Source organism: Hippopotamus amphibius, chromosome 12, assembly GCF_030028045.1.
Source record: "Hippopotamus amphibius kiboko isolate mHipAmp2 chromosome 12, mHipAmp2.hap2, whole genome shotgun sequence".
Classification (NCBI taxonomy): Eukaryota; Metazoa; Chordata; class Mammalia; order Artiodactyla; family Hippopotamidae; genus Hippopotamus; species Hippopotamus amphibius.
Window position 1 is genome coordinate 84,403,547 of NC_080197.1, and position 19,071 is coordinate 84,422,617.

Below are 19,071 nucleotides of genomic sequence, written 5' to 3' on the forward strand. Positions count from 1 at the left end.
TAGGGGGGAAGCAACCCGCCGACCTGCAGACTGGGTGGAGAGGATGGACTTGGCAGCTTTCTGAGGGCAACTAAGGAAATAAGATGAATCTGGTTGGGCGTGGTGGGAGGGTGGCAGAAAGGGAGTCCACAGGGGCCCATCCTGAGTGTCTGAGCCTCCCATGGGCACCAGGTGGGGGTGCTTAGATTGGACGCTGTGAACCTCCAGTAGGGTCCTGGGCCTCAGAGGTCTTTAAGCTGTCCCCATCCCCAGTTCTGTATACATGCACATCTGGTCTTCTCTGGGGAGGGGGTCAATGCAGTTTCAATTCGTTCTCATGAGGGTCCCTGGCCCCAGAAGGAAAGAAACAGTTACACCTAAGTTACATTGTTTCTGCTTTATGCCAACCTGTCACTCCATGAGCCACCCACCCTGTGACCCCACGGTCACCTTCTGAGTCACTCCCTCTGCCCCTTCTGACCCCACCCTTCTCCCCATGACCTGCTTGCCCTCCACGCCCCCACTGTTACCTTCTGTCCTGATACCTCTCCTTGCCCCTACATGCCTTAACCGCTGCAGCAGCCCAACCTCAGCCCCACTGCCTTTGGCCTCTGCCACTGCACCCCTGGACTCTTCCCCTGCCTCCGTGACTCCCCGTTAATACCCACTCCCACCCACCTCCTTCCCTGGGACAGCCCCTTGACTACCTGAGCCTGGCTGTCTTCACCGATGACCTGTGCATATGGGAGAGAGAGGCTGAGGATGGGGGAGTAGAGGAGGAAAAGCAGAAGAAGAAAGTGAAAGAAGCTCTAGAGGAAACCACAGGGCCTGTGGGGAAGGAGGGGTCATTGCCATGGCAACCCTGGTTGTGGGGGAAGGGCACAAGGTCTGAGAGCTGGAGGCCCCCCGAAGCCCACCCAGAGGAGGACCCCCTTCTCCCCACTTGCTCCTCCGGCAGCTACACCCCTAAGACCCATCTGATGTTTACTGAACACCTGCTAGGAGAAGGACATTGTGGCTTCAGCCAGTCCCTGCCCGGTAAAGGAGACAGACCTGTGAACAGACGTCACGTCCGGTTCCTTCTCAAAACTCCCTGTGGTCAGGTGTGGGCCTCAACTCCTTTTCCCTGCAGCCTCGTCCTTGCCCTGATCCAGCTGCCATGCCGGGGCTCAGCCTCACCCAGTTTGACTCCTCCACCCTCTTCCAGGGCGCTACCACCATCTGGCTCCTTGGACCCCCAGCTTCATTCTCTGAGCTTGGCCCTGTGCCTGTCTCTCCAACTTCCCAACTGTCTGGTCCTTGAATTTTTCAAAGCCTCCCACCCCCATTACTTCTCATCCACCGAATCTCTTATCAAGCCCTTAGTCAGGGCCACCTTCTCCTCTAAGCAACTGGTACAAATAATCTCATTTAATTCTCACAACAATCCTATGAGTTCCACTTGACAGATGAGAAAACAGCCATAGGAAGGGTAAGTAACTTACCCAGGGTCCCACTACTAGTAAGTGACAGAGCCGGGATTTGAACTTGGGCAGTTTGGCTCCAGAGCCCGTGTAGTTAAGCACACTCTGTAAGACAGTGGGCACCAGGTTTTCAGAATGAACAATAGTCACTAATTTCCCCCTCCTACGGTACTTACGGCCTCCATATTTCTTGCTTCCTATCATGTTCCTATAGGAGGAAGTAGAGAGACCATCAGTTTGGGATTCAGTCCAGACCAGCTAGTTGCTAACGACGTGACCTCGGGCAAAATTCTTTACTTGGTGCTTCTAAGCCTCTACATCTGTAAAACTTAGGGGGCTCAGGGGAGGTTGACACAGGTCATGAAGCTGTGAGGGTGAATTATAATACGATAAACCCAGCACATAAGAGTTGCTCAATAGATGAGCTTCCTTGCTTCCTTCTTCCAGATTCCTGTATCATCAACTCCCTTGGCCCAGTCTCATCCTTATCTGCTGCACCTTCTCGTAGATCAGTCACCCCCACCCCCCCCACGTCTCCCCCACCCCGGGGCGTGTCACTTCCTCCTCTGCAGCCTCCCAGATCGGTACACAAAGGCTGCTGCTGCAGCAGGAGGAAGGGCTGCTCCGCACGCACCTGTGAGTACCAGGGCACCAGCCCTCCTGCCTCCTCTCCTTACCCGCCCAGGCCCCACCTGGGCCTAGCCTCCTGGGAAGAGGGCTCTGAGCTGAAGACACCCAGGGTTCAGATGAGTCTTGATAAAGCCTCTGAAGTCCTCTTTGCATTCCCAAGATCTCCTGTTCCTGTTCCCTCCTCCAGTTTCACAAGCCCTCCCTCCCCCCACCCATCTCTCTCATGTTGGTTTCCCAAGAGTGGGACTGAAGAGAGGAAAAAGAGGTAGGGGATGCATGAGTGCTATCATTTGCTTGCTGGCTCTGTGTCAAGGATTATGACAAGGTAAGGCTCTTCCAGTGTTTCTCCCCAACTGCCATTCCTGCTGCCTAGTGCTCTGTGCTCAGCCCAGGCCTCCTCCTGGTTGGTACCTTGGCCACAGACCCCACACTCCTGGAAGGCTGTGGCCCAGCAGCTCACTTCTGTCCCCTCCTTGTGACTCTGAGTGGGCAGGAGAGGGTTCCTCCTGACTTGGGAGATCTGGATGGGTTGGGAAGATGCTGTCTTTCTCAGCTGCTGAGGGGACAGTAGGGTAGGTATTGGAGTCAGAATTAAGTCCGGGAAAATGGAGAACCCCAGAGGGAGAAACGCGAACGTCGAAGAAGACCCCAAGGAAGGAGACAGGGGGTTAGATAGATCCCATTGGGGCTGGTGGGGAGAAGGCATAACCTTCCGTGAAGATGGTGCCTGGGTTGGAGGGGAGGAAAGCAGCAAACAAAACAAGAGGCCTGGCCCGTGTCAGTCCTCGCTCTGCTCTAGTGCGCTGGGAGACCTTGGGCAAGTCACTCACCGCTCTGGGATTCAGGTTTCCATTTGTAAAACAGAGAGGGTTGAAATAGAAGATGTTGCCATTTTATGGTTAGGATCAGAGGGGGAAAGGAAGTAAAACAAAGAACTGTGAAGAAGCAGAGAAGATAAAAGCAGCTGAGAGATGTAATCAGATTTCTGAATGGGGGGAGAGAGAAAGGGAGAGAGATTAAGAGACGCAGATGTCAGGACACGTATCCTGAGGAGGGGGGAGGGGGGTTGGGGAGGGGAGTCCAAGGCCCCCATCTCCCCAGGGGAGACGAGTGACTCCTTTGAGCTCTCTGGGATTGCCCTAGCCGGGGGGACAGTGTGGCCCTGAGCCCCACCTGCGACAGATGAGTCAAAACTGGGCCGCGAGCTGCAGCATCCCCAGGCTCGCCAGCCACAGGCGTGCAGAGCCAGCAAGGCTGAGGTTACGCTGAGGCTGAGCCCTGGGCTGGTCTCTCACAGGAGGGTGGAGGCTCTGTTAAATATATATCTGCTACGCCTGAGGTCGCAGGTGGTGGGGAGCAAGACGGGAGCACTCAGCGCCTCGGCACCTCACCCCTTCCCCACACCTGCGCAGGTCTTCTGGCACCGAGTCTCGGCCCAGGCTGGGAAGCATGCAGATCATTCCCGACCAGGAGTTAGCTGGCCTTTTACGTACACCACGGATGGGGATGTGAAGTGGTGCAGCCCTTTAGGAGGTCAAGTCGATTATGTTGGCACTACTCACCAATATTGCAAAGGATACCTATTTATTAACTCTACAAATCCTCTTCCAGGGATTTGTCTTACAACATGCACACATGTGAAATGATAAACCCACGAATTGTCACTACAGCTTTGTTTATACCAGTGAACAATTAGAAACAATGTCAATTCCCATCACAAGTGACTAAATACAAAATGACACATCCATGTAGTGGAAATCTACATAGCTGTGAAGAGGAACAAGGGAGTTCTTTATTTTCTTGGGAAGCAGGAACTCCAAGAAAAGTAGTCTGAACAAGTAAGAGGCAAAACTGGGTGTAAAGTATTCTAGCATTTGTTGAATTCTAATGTGTGATTCTATCATTTAAGAGCATATATGTGTTAATGTTAGTTTGTATATACACTAAAAATCTCTAGAAAGATTATAGGCAACAAAAGATAATAATGATGGTTATTTATTTAAAGTGTGGAAACTGGGGTGGATGGAGGATAAGAGTGGGAGATTTCTCACTATCCAAACTTTTTGATTTTTAAAATTGTGGTAAAATACACATCAAATTTATCATTCTAATCATTTTAAGTGAAAATTTCAGTGACATTAAGTACATTCACAATGTTACACAATCATAACTACTATCTAGTTCTAGAACTTTTTCTTCACTCCAAAAGTGACTGCCCATTAAGTGGTCACTCCCCATTCTCCCCTCCTCCCCAACCCCTGGCAACCACTAAGCTACTTTCTGTCTCTCTGGAGTTGTCTAGTTGGCCTATTTCATATAAATGGAGTTGTGCAGTGTGTGGTTGTTCGTGACTGGTTTTGTTCAGTTAACATAATGTTTTCAAGGTCCATCAATGTTGTAGCATGTATCGGTACTTCATTCCTTTCTATGGCCAAATAATATTTTATTGTATGGATATACCACATTTTACTCATGCATTCATCAGGTGATGGGCATTTGGGTTGTTTCTACCTTTTAGCTACTGTGAATGGTACTGTGATGAACAGTCCTGCACTGGTGTGTGTTTATTTACACACCCATTTTCAATTCTTTTAGCGATATCCTTAGGGGTGGAATTGTCAAGTGCTAGGGTGACTCTGTGTTTTAACTTCTTAAAGAATCACCAAACTGTTTTCCACAGTTGTACCATTTTACATTCCCATCAGCAATGTATGAAGGTTCCATTTTCTTCACATCCTCATTGACCTTTCTTTCTTTCTTTTTTTTTTTTAATTATAGCCATCCTAGTGGGTGTGAAGTGGTATTTCACTGTGGTTTTGATTTGCATTTTCCTGATGACTAATCGTGTTGAGCATCTTTTTATCTGTTTCAGTCACTTGTCTATTTTCTTTAAAGAAACGTCTAAGTCATTTGTCCATTTTAAAATTGGGTTGTTCTTTCTTTCTTGTTGAGTTGTAAGAGTTCTTTACGTATTCTGGATACCAGATACGTGATTTGCAAATATTTTCTCCCATCCCATGGCCTTTCTTCTCCCTCTCTTGATAGTGTCCTTTAATGCACAACAATTTTAAATTTGATGAAGTCCAATTTATCTATTTTTTCTTTTGTTGCTTGTGCTTTTGGTGTCATAGCTAAGAATTCATTGTCAAGTCCAAAATCATGATGACTTATCGCTATATTTTCTTCAAAGAGTTCATAATTTAAGAACTTATGCTTAAATCTTTGGTCCATTTTCAGTTAATTTTTGTATGTGTTGTAAGGTAGGAGTCCAACTTTATTCTTTTACATGTGGATATCCAGTCCTCCCAGCACCATTTGTTGAAGGTTATTCTTTCCGTATTGAATGGTTTGGCATCTTTGTTGAAAATCAATTGGCTGGGGGCTTCCCTGCTGGTTCAGTGGTTAAGAATCCACCTGCTAATGCAGGAGACATGGGTTTGATCCCTGGGTGGGGAAGATCCCACATGCTGTGGAACAACTAAGCCCATAAATCACAACTACTGAGCCTACATGCCACAACTACTGAAGCCCTGGTGTGCCTAGAGCCCTGTTCCGCAACAAGAGAAGCCACTGCAATGAGAACCCTGTGCACTGCAATGAAGAGAGAGCCTGTGTGCAGCAACAAAGACCCAATACAGCTAAAAATAAATAAATAAATAAATCTTTTAAAAAAAGAAAATCAATTGGCCATAAAGAGATAAATTTATTTCTGAACTCTCAATTCTATTTCATCGATCTATTTGCCTATCCTTATGCCAATACCACACTGTCTTAATAACTGCAGCTTTGTAGCAAGTTTTGTAGTGAGAACTTTGTAGTAAGTTTTGAAAGTGAGAAGTGTGAGTCCTCCAACTTTGTTCTTCTTTTTCAAGATTGTTTTGGCCATTCATGCAATTCCATAGGAATTTTATTTTATTTATTATTTATTTATTTAAGAGGTACGCTTACTTTTTGGCTGCATTGGGTCTTTGTTGCTGCGCATGGGCTTTCTCTAGTTGCGGTGAGCAGGGGCTACTCTTCTTTGTGGTGTGAGGGCTTCTTATTGCGGTGGCTTCTCTTGTTGCAGAGCACGGGCTCTAGGTGGACGGGCTTCAGTAGTTGCAGCACGTAGGCTCATTTGCTGTGGCTCTCGGGCTCTAGAGTGCAGGCTCAGTAGTTGTGGCGCTCAGGCTTGGGCTTAGTTGCTCCGAGGCATGTAGGATCTTCCTGGGCCAGGGCTCGAATCCGTGTCCCCTGCACTGGCAGGCAGATTCTTAACCACTGTGCCACCAGGGAAGTCCCTCCACGTGAATTTTAGGATCAGTTTTTCTATTTCTATAAAAACAGCCATTGGAATTTAACTTTTTGATTTTTGAAGCATGGTAATGAATTGCCTAATCAAATTTATAATTAATAAGTTTTAAAATTCTGAAATTTGCCTGGTGTTCCCTAGAGGTCATTCCATGAATTACCCTGACTTCAGGCTCTTTCCCTAGTCTAGATCCCATTTGTGCAATGTACAGGAAAGAGAAAATCTTACCAACCCTGGCCTTCCTTCCTCCATTATCCCAGACCTATAGATAGTTCTTCTAATGGTCTAGTCTTTATTCCTCTTGCTACCATGTCAGTCAATTACAGCTGACTCTTTCACATTCTCCCTCATCTGCTCCGGTTTTCTTTCCTCTCATTCCTAATTTCTGACTTTCCCCCCTTATTTAGAGCTCCTGACCCTCTTCCTTTAGAATCCAGGTTATGAAAGCTACAAGGGCGGTCAGATTCTTTTTTTCAACTCCCTTACTTTACAGTTGTGGAAACTAAACCTTAGAGAGAAAGTCTCACTTGACACCAGCCAGTGACTGAAGCAGGACCAGACCTGGTCAGTTTCCTGTTTGGTTCTTTTTCCACTGTGGCTTGGAATCTTGGTGAATAGACATGTGTGCAGACATTAGTGCCTCTAGGTCCACTCTCCAGACTCTTGGTTAGGCCATTTTGCCCACTCTGGCCTCATGAAGTCTGCATGCAGGAGGGATGAGAGAAGTCCAAGGCTCCTCCCCCAGGCTCGGATCTGCCCCTTCCTGCCATTTTGAAGAAACTGCTGAATCCATAGGGGGAAGTGAAACTACTGGGGGAGATAAAGAGTTGGGGTAGAGTTTTGAGAGGGACAACCACAGGCTAAGTTTAGAGGGCTGAGAGCTTGGGGGCCCTCCCTGAGGATCCATGTGTCCCCCTTTATATCCTATTACAGACCATGGTGGCTTTGTCAATGGTCCTCGTTTTCCTGCTGGCCCTGAGCAAAGGTGAAAGTGAATTGGACGCCAAGATGTCATCCCCACAGGAGGCCACAGAATGGGGGGAGCCTGGTCTGTCCCTGCCAGAGTCCTGCCAGCCAGCTCCCTCCTGCCAGAAGTGCATCCTCTCACACCCGAGCTGTGCATGGTGCAAGCAACTGGTAAAGATGGGTCTGTGGCCTTCGGGCCATGCATATGTGTGTGTGCAGCTTGGATACACGAGTGTGATTGTGTGGGCACATGTGTGACTTTCTGGGCGCACTCTGCAGTCCTGTTTGTGCACATAGGACTCCTGTCTGTGATTGTATGTGTGTGTGCATACACAGGCAATCAAGGTTCCTGTGCGTGTATGTCTATGTATCTGCGTATTTGTGTATATGTGGAAAAGACTTGTGACCATAAATCTGGAGGAAGCTTGTTCCTGCCGGCACTCATGTGTGTGTATAGGGAGAAGGATCTTTTGTGGGTGTACATGTGAGAAAGTGTATTTTTCAGCTTGGGCTGTCATAACAAAATACTGTAGACTAGGGGGCTTAAGCAACAGGAATTTATTTCTCCACAGTTATGGAGGATGTGAAATCCAAGATCAAGGTGGTAGCTGATTCGGTTCCTGGTGAGAGCCCTCTTCCTGGCTTGCAGATGGGCTACAGACAAGCTCTCTGGTGTCTCCACTTACAGGGATCTAATCCCATTGTGAGGGTTCTACCCTTATGACCTCATCTAACTGTAATTTCTTCTCAAAGGCCACATCTCCAAATACTATCATGTTGGCGGTCAGTGCACTGCAGAAAGCATGTGATTGGGTTTCTGAATCTGTGCTGGGGGTAGGGGTATGTTTCTAGCTGTATAGCAGCCTGTGACTGGAGGGTAGAAAGGAAGGAGCTGGAAGCCTGTGGGCTTTGGGGGAAAGGCTTGAGCTACTTAAGTGGCAAGAAGGATGCTGGGGAGAGGATGTCTCCCTGGCTGGTCAAACAAGACTGTTCTTTGTGTTTTTTATTTAATTTTTTAAAAAATTTTAATTTATTTTTGGCTGTGCCATGTGGCATGTGGGATCTTAGTTCCCCTACTAGGATCAGACCAGGGCCCCCTGCATTGGAAGGGTGGAGTCTTAACCACTGGACACCGCCCCCCCCACCCCGGCTGTTCTTTTTTTAAATTTTATTTACGGCTGTGTTGGGCTGCGGGCTTTCTCTAGTTGCGGTGAGTGGGGCCTACTCTTCGTTGTGGTGTGAGGGCTTCTCATTGTGGTGGCGTCTCTTGTTGCAGAGCATGGGCTCTAGGCGCACGGGCTTCAGTAGTTGCAGCACACAGGCTCAGCAGTTGTGGCACATGGGCCTAGTTGCTATGCAGCATGTGGGATCTTCCCTGGCCCCGGGATCAAACCCGTGTCCTCTGCCTTGGCAGGGGGATTCTTAACCACTGCACTACCAGGGAAGTCCCTCCCAGGTTCTTCTTTGTTTGTGCCTTAAAGAGACAGGGCTCATGGTGTAGCAGAGCATGAGGCATGCCTGAGCTGGAGGATGGGGAAGACTGTCTCTCTCACAGGAAGATGGAGAGTTAGATGAGATAAGAAATGAGGGCACACTCACTAGGAGGCAGAGCTGCAGAGCTGAGGGGGTCCAGGAGAAAGGCACATAGTGAATCTGGGAGGCTGGGAAGGGAGGTGGGAGGCAGAGAGCAGAGGTGCTAGGACAGAGGTGCCAGGCAGGGATTCTTGGGACAGCTGGGTATATGTTTGTCCCCTCCAATCCCCAAACCAGAGGTTGGCACCCGGGCCAGCTGAGAAGCCACTCTAACCATTTCCTTCCCCTGTGGCTTCCCAGCCAGTCCTAGGGGTACCAGACACATTGAGGGGGGGGTGTCTTCTCTTCTGGCCCTATCTTTCCTCTTCCCAGGAACTGTGGGTCTTAGTCTGACCCCTTCCCATTTTGGCCTGAGCATGCAGGGGAGGTTGGACTAGGAGGTCAGGCTCCTTTTTTAATGGTATTGAGGTCCCTGAGATCACAAAAGGAAGTCTGTGGCGCTGGGGGAGGGGAGAAATAGGTGTCTGGGGAAAGGGTACGGGAAGGGGGGTGCTGTAGGAAGCCGGCTCTGACAAGGAAGAAAGGTTGGGGTTCAAGGGTAGCTGTGGAAGGAAGGGAGGGAGGGAGGGAATCGGGGAGGGGCTGCTCAGGAAGTTGCCTGAGAGGGGAGGGCTTGGCAGTGGCGGGGATGACAGGGTGGTTCTGGGAGCAGGGCTGAGGGGCCGGGGGCCTAGGGTCCCGACGCGCCTCCCCTTGTGGCGCAGAACTTCACGGCGTCCGGGGAGGCGGAGGCGCGGCGCTGCGCCCGGCGAGAGGAGCTGCTGGCCCAGGGCTGCCCGCCGGAGGAGCTGGTGGAGCCCCGCGGCCGGCAGGAGGTGCTGCAGGACGAGCCGCTCAGCCAGGGCACCCGTGGCGAGGGGGCCACCCAGCTGGCGCCGCAGCGGGTCCGGGTCACGCTGCGGCCGGGTGAGTTTGGGGGCGGTGGGCCGCCGGGCCCGGAGCTGGGCTGGCATGCCACTGTGCCCCACTGACCTCCCCACCACCTCCACCCCCCACCCCCAGGAGAGCCCCAGCAGCTCCAGGTCCGCTTCCTCCGAGCCGAGGGATACCCTGTGGATCTGTACTACCTTATGGACCTAAGCTACTCCATGAAGGACGACCTGGAGCGCGTGCGCCAGCTCGGGCACGCGCTGCTGGTGAGGCTGCAGGAGGTCACCCACTCCGTGCGCATCGGTGAGCCCAGCAGAGCCCTGCCCCACACCTGCCGGCCCTCTGCCACTAACCAACCGCCACCTTAGCTTCTGCCAATGTCTAGGACATACAGGGGCCCCACTTGCCTTCTCCCGGAATTTTTTTTTTTTTTTCAAGAAAGTAAAGCGAGGATTTATCTAAGTGAAAGTACGCTCTCAAGCGGAGAGCAGGCAGACTCTGGTGAGTAGCTGCCCTGAGTTTGTTTGCAAGCCCGTTAGGTCGGGCTTAGAAATGAAGTGGCAGAATATCCACTGTGCCCTCTCCAGGTTTTTAACAGACCTGGCCAGGCCACGGGGTCCTGACATCTCTCCCCAAAAACTTCGATCTTCTAGGTCAGAATTAGAAGGGGTTTAAGAGACTGTCCAGTAGGACCCCTCATTTTACTGGAAGTAACTGAGGCCTTGAGTCTGGAGAGATTGTGTTCAGGCAGCTCCCAGGGTCAGATAGTGCCCTAGATGCACCCACCCGGACACTGTCCTGATGCCACTCTCTCAGGCCTGTGTCTCCTGGACAAGGCCTAAATGCCATCATCCCTGCTGCACATGCTGTGACCATCCCTCCCCTGTACAAGATCCCCTCCTTCATCTTCTGCTGCTTCACCATACCCTGCACCTTCTTCCCCAGCCTCAAACAAATGCCTGCCTGCACCCCACTGTGTCTTCCTCCTCATCTCCATCCTCCACTTCCCTGAGCCTGTGCTCTCACCCCTTTGCCCCTGCCAGGTCCTGGGTCCCTACCCTCTAGGAGCACCCCATCCCATCAGCTGTCTGTATGACTGTCCCCCACTCCACCCCCACTTCCCAGGAACTCCCCTCCTGAGTCCTCAGCAGTGCTCCACACCCCCATCCTGCTTCTGTCCAGTGACTTTTGGCACCACTTTCATGACTCTTCCTCCCAGGCTTTGGTTCCTTCGTGGACAAAACGGTGCTGCCCTTTGTGAGCACAGTGCCCTCCAAGCTTCGCCACCCCTGCCCCACCCGGCTGGAGCGCTGCCAGCCGCCCTTCAGCTTTCACCATGTGCTGTCCCTCACCGGGGATGCTAAGGCCTTCGAGCGGGAGGTGGGACGCCAGAGCGTGTCCGGCAACCTGGACTCGCCTGAAGGTGGCTTCGATGCTATTCTGCAGGCTGCCCTCTGCCAGGTGAGGGGGTGGGGAGGGGATTTGAGTCTGAAGGGCTGCTTGGGGCCAAGACAGCCACCTATGGTTATATAATGCACAGTTATGGGGGGGTGCTCTTTGTATCACAGTCCCTGTAGTTTGCATATTTATTTTGACAATTTCTGGGTGGACTGGAGTAAAATATTTCGAGAAAGAGGCATGTTTTTTTCTTTTTTCTTTTTAAGATTTTTTTGATGTGGACCATTTTTAAGGTCTTTCTTGAATGTGGACCATTTTTAAGGTCTTTATTGAATTTGTTACAACATTGCTTCTGTTTTAAGTTTTGGGTTTTTTTGGCTGCAAGATGTGTGGGATCTTAGTTCCCCAACCAGGGATTGAACCCACACCTGCTGCATTGGAAGGTGAAGTCTTTTTTTTTTTTTTTAAAGTATTTATTTATTTATTTGGCTGTGTTGGGTCTTAGTTGCCACGTGTGGGCTCCAGAGTGCATGGGCCACAGCATGTGGGGTCTTAGTTCCCCAACCAGGGATCGAACCCACGTCCCCTGCGTTGGCAGGCAGATTCTTAACCACTGGACCATCAGGGAAATCCCTGGAAGGTGAAGTCTTAACCACTGGACCGCCAGGGAAGCCCAGATGTGTGTTTTGCTAATTCACAAGAAGGCCTCCACTAGCAACCCTGTTTGAGGGGCTGGGGAGAAGCAGGGAACTGGAGACAGGGGGATGGACAAAGTGACTCAGCACAAGGCTGGCCAAGTCCTTGCTCCTAGAGCTGGTGGGGGTGGCTCAAGGGCCACCCATGCCCAGAGCCACAGCCTACTCCCCACCCCACCCCAGGAGCAGATTGGCTGGAGAAATGTGTCCCGGCTACTGGTCTTCACGTCAGATGATACATTCCACACAGCTGGGGATGGGAAGTTGGGTGGCATTTTCATGCCTAGCGATGGGCACTGCCACTTGGACAGCAATGGCCTCTACAGTCGCAGCCCAGAGTTTGTGAGTCTCCACCCTCACCCGCTCCGCCCCATCGGACCCCACCCTCCAGCCTCACTGTCCTTGCGGGTGGCCACCCTGCCATCTTCCCCAGAAGCTCCCCCTCTCCACGTTCCCCCACTGCTCAGACAAACCCAAGTCACTCCACTCCCCAGCCCTTCCCTCCTTCTTGCCAAGCCTCCAGGGCTCTTCTAGCTGGGGGAGTCCTGGATTTCCTGGGTTGAGGGCACCTCGCGTGTTGTGAGGGGGACCTGGGTGTTCACCTTGTCCCCACTCCCTGCTCTAGGACTACCCCTCTGTGGGTCAGGTAGCCCAAGCCCTCTCTGCGGCAAACATCCAGCCCATCTTTGCTGTCACCAGTGCCACACTGCCTGTCTACCAGGTGAGAGCTGTCTGAATGCCAAGCCCTCCCTCCCCCAGCCTAATTTTCAGTTCCCTCAAAGGCCCGTTCTCCTTCCCCCATATGCTCTCCTTCCAGACCCCCAGAAGCTTATTTCCCTAGAGCCGTGACCCACCATTTCTCTCAACTCCTCGTGTTGCAGGAGCTGAGTAAGCTGATTCCCAAGTCGGCAGTGGGGGAGCTGAGTGAGGACTCCAGCAATGTGGTGCAGCTCATCATGGATGCTTATAATGTGAGGGGCCAGCATGGGGGAAGCAGGGCCACTGGGGGAAGGTGGAAAGCGACCCTCAGGTGGGGTGGCAGGACTAAGAGGGGATGATCACTTTCTGGTGTAAAACTCCACAGCTCCTACCTACAGTCTGCACGTGGTGGTCATTAATAGCTCATTCCCTCAGTCTTGCATTCATAAATCTTAAGTGCCTGACTTGTGCAGAGCATGGAGCCCTGCTCTGGACAAGGAAGGGAATTAACATTGATTGAGCTTTTATTTCATGCCAAGCACTGCCCTGAGTACACACCCTTTTTGCTGTCTCATTTATCCCACTAGAACCCCTGCTTGGAAACTATTATTCCAATTTTATCGATGGGGATACAGACCCAGGGAGGCTAAGTGACTTGCCCAAAGTCACACAGATAACAGACAGAAGGGCTGGCACTTGTCCCCCAGTCAGTTTCTACATAAAGAATGTGACATCTGGAGACTGCCTTCACTAGCTTATAAATAATTCAGAGATATTCTTCACAGGAACCATGAAATTTTACAGGTAGAAGGAACCATGAAAATTTGTGTTTCTTGGGCTTAGTCTTATCTCTGCAACTAGACTATAGGCTTTTTGATAACAGGGATCATGCTCTAAACCCATGGTGAGAAAATCTGAGACAATATCAAATTTCCCAGGACAAACTCAATTGAAAAAAAATCTGCCCTTTAGACGTTGTATGCACACCAGTTACATGTCCTGATTTGGGGTTTGAAAAACATAGCCACTGCACGGAGGCAGCGCTGGCCGGCCCCTGGCCCCCACAGGCCTTCGCTGCAGCTGCATTGCAATGCTGTGTTAGAGACCTCTGGATTCTCTGCTCCCCCTCTAGGTTATCACAGGTCCTTCTTGCAGAAACGCCTCCTGACTGGACAGCATGGAAGAAGCTTCCAGCTGGGCTGAGGGCAGGGTCCTGGGTGGATTCGGAACAGCTGGAGAGGGCATGAGGTGGCGCTGGAGTCCTGCCTTCACATGGTTACTCTCTCTCTCTCCACAGAGCCTGTCATCCACTGTGACCCTTGAACACGAACACGCTCTACTCCCTCCTGGGGTCCACATCTCTTATGAATCTCAGTGTGGGGGTCCTGAGAAGAGACAGGGCGAGGCTGGTGACCGGGGCCAGTGCAACCACGTCCGAATCAACCAGACAGTGAGAAGGAAGGGCGTGGGGGTGGGAGTGGGAAATTGAGCAGGCAGGAGGAGATGGGGGACAGGCCCAGGAAACAATGTAAAAGGCATGGGGTAGCCCTCCACCCATCCTTTCTGAGGAGCTTTAATGAGCAGCTTCCTCAAGTGTGTTTCTAGGAGATGGGTGTTAGCACGATCCAGTCCCCTTATTTACTGGGATGACCAATGGGTTTGGGGGGTGTGCGCGCGCACGCGTGTGTGCGTGTGCGTGTCTGTGTGCGCACGCGCATACAGGGAGCGCACATGATCTTAGCTTGATTTCTGCCTGCCCTGTCCTCAGGTGAATTTTTTGGTTACTCTCCAAGCTACCCACTGCCTCCCAGAGCCCCATCTGCTGAGGTTCCGAGCCCGTGGCTTCTCAGAGGAGCTGACTGTGGAGCTGCACACACTGTGTGACTGTAACTGCAGTGACACCCAGCTCCAGGCTCCTCACTGCAGTGACGGCCAGGGTCACCTACAATGCGGGGTGTGCAGGTGAGGGCCTCCTGCTTCCCTTCACCCATATGGCTCCCCTGTATTCCTCCTCCCTTGCCTTCCATCCTCCCACTGGCATCTCCACACATCTTTTTTCGTAGGCATCCCAAGACTCCACCCTGATTTTCACCTCCTGAAGCTTCTCAGATATGCCCAACCCTCCCCTCCACCAGAACCTACCCCTCCACCCCACCCCCACCCCCGCTCCTCTGCTCCTCAGTGCTCCATTATATTCGGGCCTCCTGTCAGCCTCCAGTCTCTCTCCAACTATCCCAAGATCTCGGGTTTAGAGGATTCTGGGAAAGGGAGGTCCAGGTGTGGTCAAAATCTCTGACCCCCTTTCCCTCCCCTGCCTTCCCCTCCCAGCTGTGTCCCTGGCCACCTGGGTCGACTCTGTGAGTGCTCTGAGGCTGAGCTGTCCTCCCCAGATCTGGAGTCTGGGTGTCGGGGCCCCAATGGCACAGGGCCCCTGTGCAGCGGGAGGGGACGGTGCCAGTGTGGACGGTGCGCCTGCAGCGGACAGAGCTCTGGACGTTTGTGCGAGTGTGATGATGCCAGCTGTGAGAGACACGAAGGCATCCTCTGTGGAGGTACCTGGAGACTTTGGGGAGAAGGGTGGGGTCAGAGTGGCTTCTCCAAGGTATTTAGGCTCTGGGAACTTCGCAGCACTAAGGGCAAGAATCAAAGATTCTGGTGTAGGAGTTGGAGGGTGTCTGGCACACTTGAGAGGGAACCGGATGCCCAGGAACAGGGCAGCTCTGGGCAGCCCGTGGTGGCATGTGATGTCCGATGGCTGTGGGGAGTATGGTTGTCACCCTGCGTGTGGTTCTGCCTCAGGCTTTGGCCGCTGCCAATGTGGAGTGTGCCACTGCCACGCCAACCGCACGGGAAGAGCATGCGAATGCAGTGGGGACACAGACAACTGTGTCAGTCCCGAGGGAAGGCTCTGCAGTGGGAACGGACACTGCAGCTGCAACCGCTGCCAGTGCTCGGACGGTTACTACGGTGCTCTATGTGATCAGTGCTCGGGCTGCAAGACGCCATGCGAAACACACAGGTGAGCCCCCGGGCCTTGTGCCTTGGGAACAGGGGCACAGGGTTTGCTGAGCCCCTCCCACCCATCTGCTCTTTCTGCATGTGGTTTGGGTGACAACTGTCCAGCTGATAACTTACTGGCACCCGCTGGACAGGGACTGCGCAGAGTGTGGGGCCTTTGGGACTGGTCCCCTGGCCATGAACTGTAGCATGGCGTGCGCCCACGCCAACGTGACTGTGACGTTGACCCCTATCCCGGATGACGGCTGGTGCAAAGAGAGGACCCAGGACAACCAGCTCTTCTTCTTCCTGGCAGAGGATGAAGGCGGAGACAGGGTCGTGCTGAGAGTGAGACCCCCAGAGAGTAAGTGGGCGGGGGTGCTGTGCGCATGCCAGATGGGGCCCTGGGAGTTTAAGGGGTAGGGCCTCGTCACTCTGGAGGTAAAGACAGTGCGAAATCAGGCTGGAGGCTGAAGCAGAGCTATGAATCCAGCCAAAAGCGCAGGTGCCGGACCAAGTGGACGAGGCTAAGGGCCTGAGCACTGGGATGACCTCGGACACTGTGGAGGTTCCCTCTGTTGTCAATGACAGGCAGGGCTGGGGAGGCTGGACACACTGTGGGTGACTGGTGACCAGTTCCTAGGCTCCAGCCCCAAGTCTGTTGTTTCTTCCCCACAGAGGGAGCAGACCACACCCAAATCTTGGTGCTGGGCTGTGTGGGGGGCATCGTGGCAGTGGGACTGGCACTGGTTCTGGCTTACCGGCTCTCAGTGGAAATCTACGACCGCCGAGAATTCAGTCGTTTTGAAAAGGAGCGGCAGCACCTCAACTGGAAGCAGGTGAGGAAGCTGCCTCCTACCCCACGGGGTGGGGTTTCCCTTGCTTCCCCTGGTCAGGTGGGCTTTCCTCTGTGCTTCACTGGCCCACCCTCCACCCTGACTCCTTCTACCTAGGCACCCCCACCCCCTCTGCCCAGCCTGTGCCTCCTCTGTGCACTTCCTCTAGTTCCATCAGCTCCTGGGGGCCTGCCCACGTTCTAGGTGGGCCTCTTAGGACTAGGTGAAAGGGTCCTGGGACTTTCCCTCATCATTTCCAACTTCCTTCTCCAGGACAGCAACCCTCTCTACAAAAGTGCCATCACAACCACTGTCAACCCCCGCTTTCAAGAGGCAGAAAGCCACCCCCTCTGAAGTGAGGACGGACACTCGGTGCAAGGCTCTTCTCTGGGATGGAGGGAATTGGGGAATGGGGTCTATCAGGCAGCAGCTTGGTAGGGGGCTAATGCACTGCTGAGTGGTCACCCACACTTCATTCTCACAGTGACACCCTAGAGGGCTGCCTACTGCTGCAACCTTGTTTCCCTACCTCACGGGAGTGGAGGCTACCCCACCCAGATATGTAATAAAGAGTCTTACCTCAGAGCACACCTGTCCGTTTGCTTTACCCCAAGGCCAGAGCAGGTTTTGGAGCCTGGGCCTCAGGAAAGCTCTTGTGTTCCTCCCCCTGCCACCTGAGGGCACGGAGAGGTTCTCAAACTTGAACGTAGAACAGACTGCACAACACAGACTGCCTGCGAGCAGCAGCAGTGGGCTGGGGCGGGCTAGTGAATCCTCAGCTCATGCTGACGTAGGAGGGCTCCAGACCACACGTGGAGAAACACTGCCTTCACTGGTGTCTGACCTCACGCTGTCCTGCTGTGCATGTTGTTTTTTCTTTATTCAGAACCGATATCCTGTTTTTACTTCTACCTGTTGCTCCTCTGCAAAGGGGAGCTTACAGGGTGTTGGAAGTTGTGGGGTGGTTGGTTACATTTGGTGGAAAAACAGAAAACTACTTTGGGCCCAGGGAAAAGCTTCTTTCTCCCAAGGATATTATGCCCAAAGAGGAGATAGTATGTACAAAAGCCCCATTTTCTTTTTATTTAAATATCCTAAATATATCACGAAGGAACATACACTGCACTTTAATGGTAAAAAGATACAAGTTTATAACATCTTATAAAAACTACCATTTAAAAGTGATCTTGTTCATTTGATATTCCCCTCCCCCAATAGCAAAATAAGTATATTAAAAAAAAAAAAAAAAAAGAGGATGGACACAAAGGGTAGGGCAGGAGGGATTAAGATAAAAGCCCCAGGGCCACATAGAGGCAAAGAACATCTGGGGAAAGGGTTAAAAGTTGTGGCAGGACCCCACACCTCATTTAACCCTCTAATGTCAAGCCACGGGGCACAATCAGTAGCTAAGTGATGACAAGAGGCTGTTGGGGGCGGAGGGGAGGTGGACGGAAAAGACTTAGGGTGCTGGGAAGGGCAGGGCTGGTGGGGCCTGGTACAGCAGCCCACCCAGGAACTAGTGCTACTCTTTCCCAGGGCCCCGAATTCCATGTCCTGGTCTCTAAGAGCTGGCCCTCCCTCCCTTTCCCTTCAGTCCAGACACACCTGAGGCATCTTTCCAGTGCGAGATCCCACCCAGCAAAGGGGTGGAACATTGGGCCCAGGAGCCTTTGCAGCGGTCTTAGTCTGTGAGTTCCCTGGGGTGTAAGTGGAACTCCTGGTCCCCCTGGGTGTTAAATCACTCCTTTCGCCTCTCGGCTCCTCTCTCCTCACACATCCATGGCCCCAGAACATCAGCATCTGGACAACTGAGCTACCCACCTGGTCCTGAGTTTCCCCTCACCCAGTCCTTGGCAGGGGTGGTTCTGGTACGGCTCTTTGCACATATGCTTAGAAGTTCCCTCTCTCCCACCCACCCAGGCAGGAAGCTGAGACCTGTAGAGGGCCAGGGCACAGTCAGACCTAAACACACATTTGCACACACAGGGGCACAGATCACTCGTGTGATTCTCTCCACATGTACCCCCAACCCACCCCAACCCTAAACAGATTAGCCACAGGTGGCAGGAAGTGAAGCCTCCCATCTTCAAAAGCACGTCTGGAAGGACATTGTTTTCTAATTGTATCCTAGACAGATCCCAGCCCCCAGCAGAGCCCTCTAACAGGGAGGGGGCTGCAGAAAGATGCCCTACTTGCAGGGACCAAGGACAGGTCCAAGGACTTGCAGTCTACTTCTGGACCACATCAAATGGGAGTGCCAGCACAAAACTAGAAGAGCACAGGCGGCAAACACATTCCCCAGTGTCTCCCCCACAGGATCTCAGATGCTGTCAGCGAAGATCCAGAGGGTGCTGTGCCTCCTTTCTTTTTCCCTGAAATCCTCACACCTCAGAGGTATGGAGGACCCCCCCCCCACCCCCAACCTCCTCCAGAACAGGTAACAGCCAGGAGTCTGCTGCTACTGGCTACACTGTCTGGGAAATGAAATCACACTTCCTGGAGATTGCCACCTCAGATCCCCACTGACAGCTTGGTCAGGTTCACCAAGTCTCCATGATTATTCCATAATTACTCACCCCTCCACCCCATAGGTCAGGGCAGGCCACAACCTGGGAGTCACCCAAACCCCAGAACCTCCCGTAAGGATCCTTTCC

At 52.3% G+C, this 19,071-nt stretch overlaps 1 protein-coding gene across 6 annotated transcripts; it reads left to right on the forward strand.

Annotated features, from left to right (window-relative positions):
- The first annotated feature begins 118 nt into the window (after positions 1-118).
- On the forward strand, positions 119-16,995 carry ITGB7 (integrin subunit beta 7). Of its 6 annotated transcripts, XM_057700996.1 has the most exons (16): positions 119-2,078; positions 7,297-7,500; positions 7,902-7,952; positions 9,627-9,828; positions 9,925-10,058; positions 11,012-11,253; positions 12,069-12,227; positions 12,511-12,606; positions 12,767-12,856; positions 13,882-14,034; positions 14,353-14,546; positions 14,913-15,136; positions 15,384-15,603; positions 15,737-15,945; positions 16,260-16,420; positions 16,691-16,995. In XM_057700996.1, exons 2-16 carry the CDS (start codon positions 7,398-7,400, stop codon positions 16,769-16,771), a joined length of 2,319 nt encoding a protein of 772 aa, XP_057556979.1. In that variant the 5' UTR covers positions 119-2,078; positions 7,297-7,397; the 3' UTR covers positions 16,772-16,995. The 6 variants fall into 6 exon arrangements, with proteins under 6 accessions (XP_057556979.1, XP_057556975.1, XP_057556976.1 ...); XM_057700992.1 differs by lacking the exon at positions 7,902-7,952 and having other exon boundaries at positions 9,925-10,095; XM_057700995.1 differs by lacking the exons at positions 119-2,078; positions 7,902-7,952 and adding an exon at positions 2,494-3,910 and having other exon boundaries at positions 9,925-10,095.
- The last annotated feature ends 2,076 nt before the right edge of the window (positions 16,996-19,071 follow it).

Excerpts from the sequence above, each read along its gene's own strand:
- ITGB7 (XM_057700992.1), top strand. The coding sequence starts at position 1,863 with ATGAGCTTCCTTGCTTCCTTCTTCCAGATTCCTGTATCATCAACTCCC. Across the intron at positions 10,096-11,011 it reads CACCCACTCCGTGCGCATCG|GCTTTGGTTCCTTCGTGGAC; the intron begins GTGAGCCCAGCA and ends TCTTCCTCCCAG. Across the intron at positions 12,857-13,881 it reads TCATCATGGATGCTTATAAT|AGCCTGTCATCCACTGTGAC; the intron begins GTGAGGGGCCAG and ends CTCTCTCCACAG.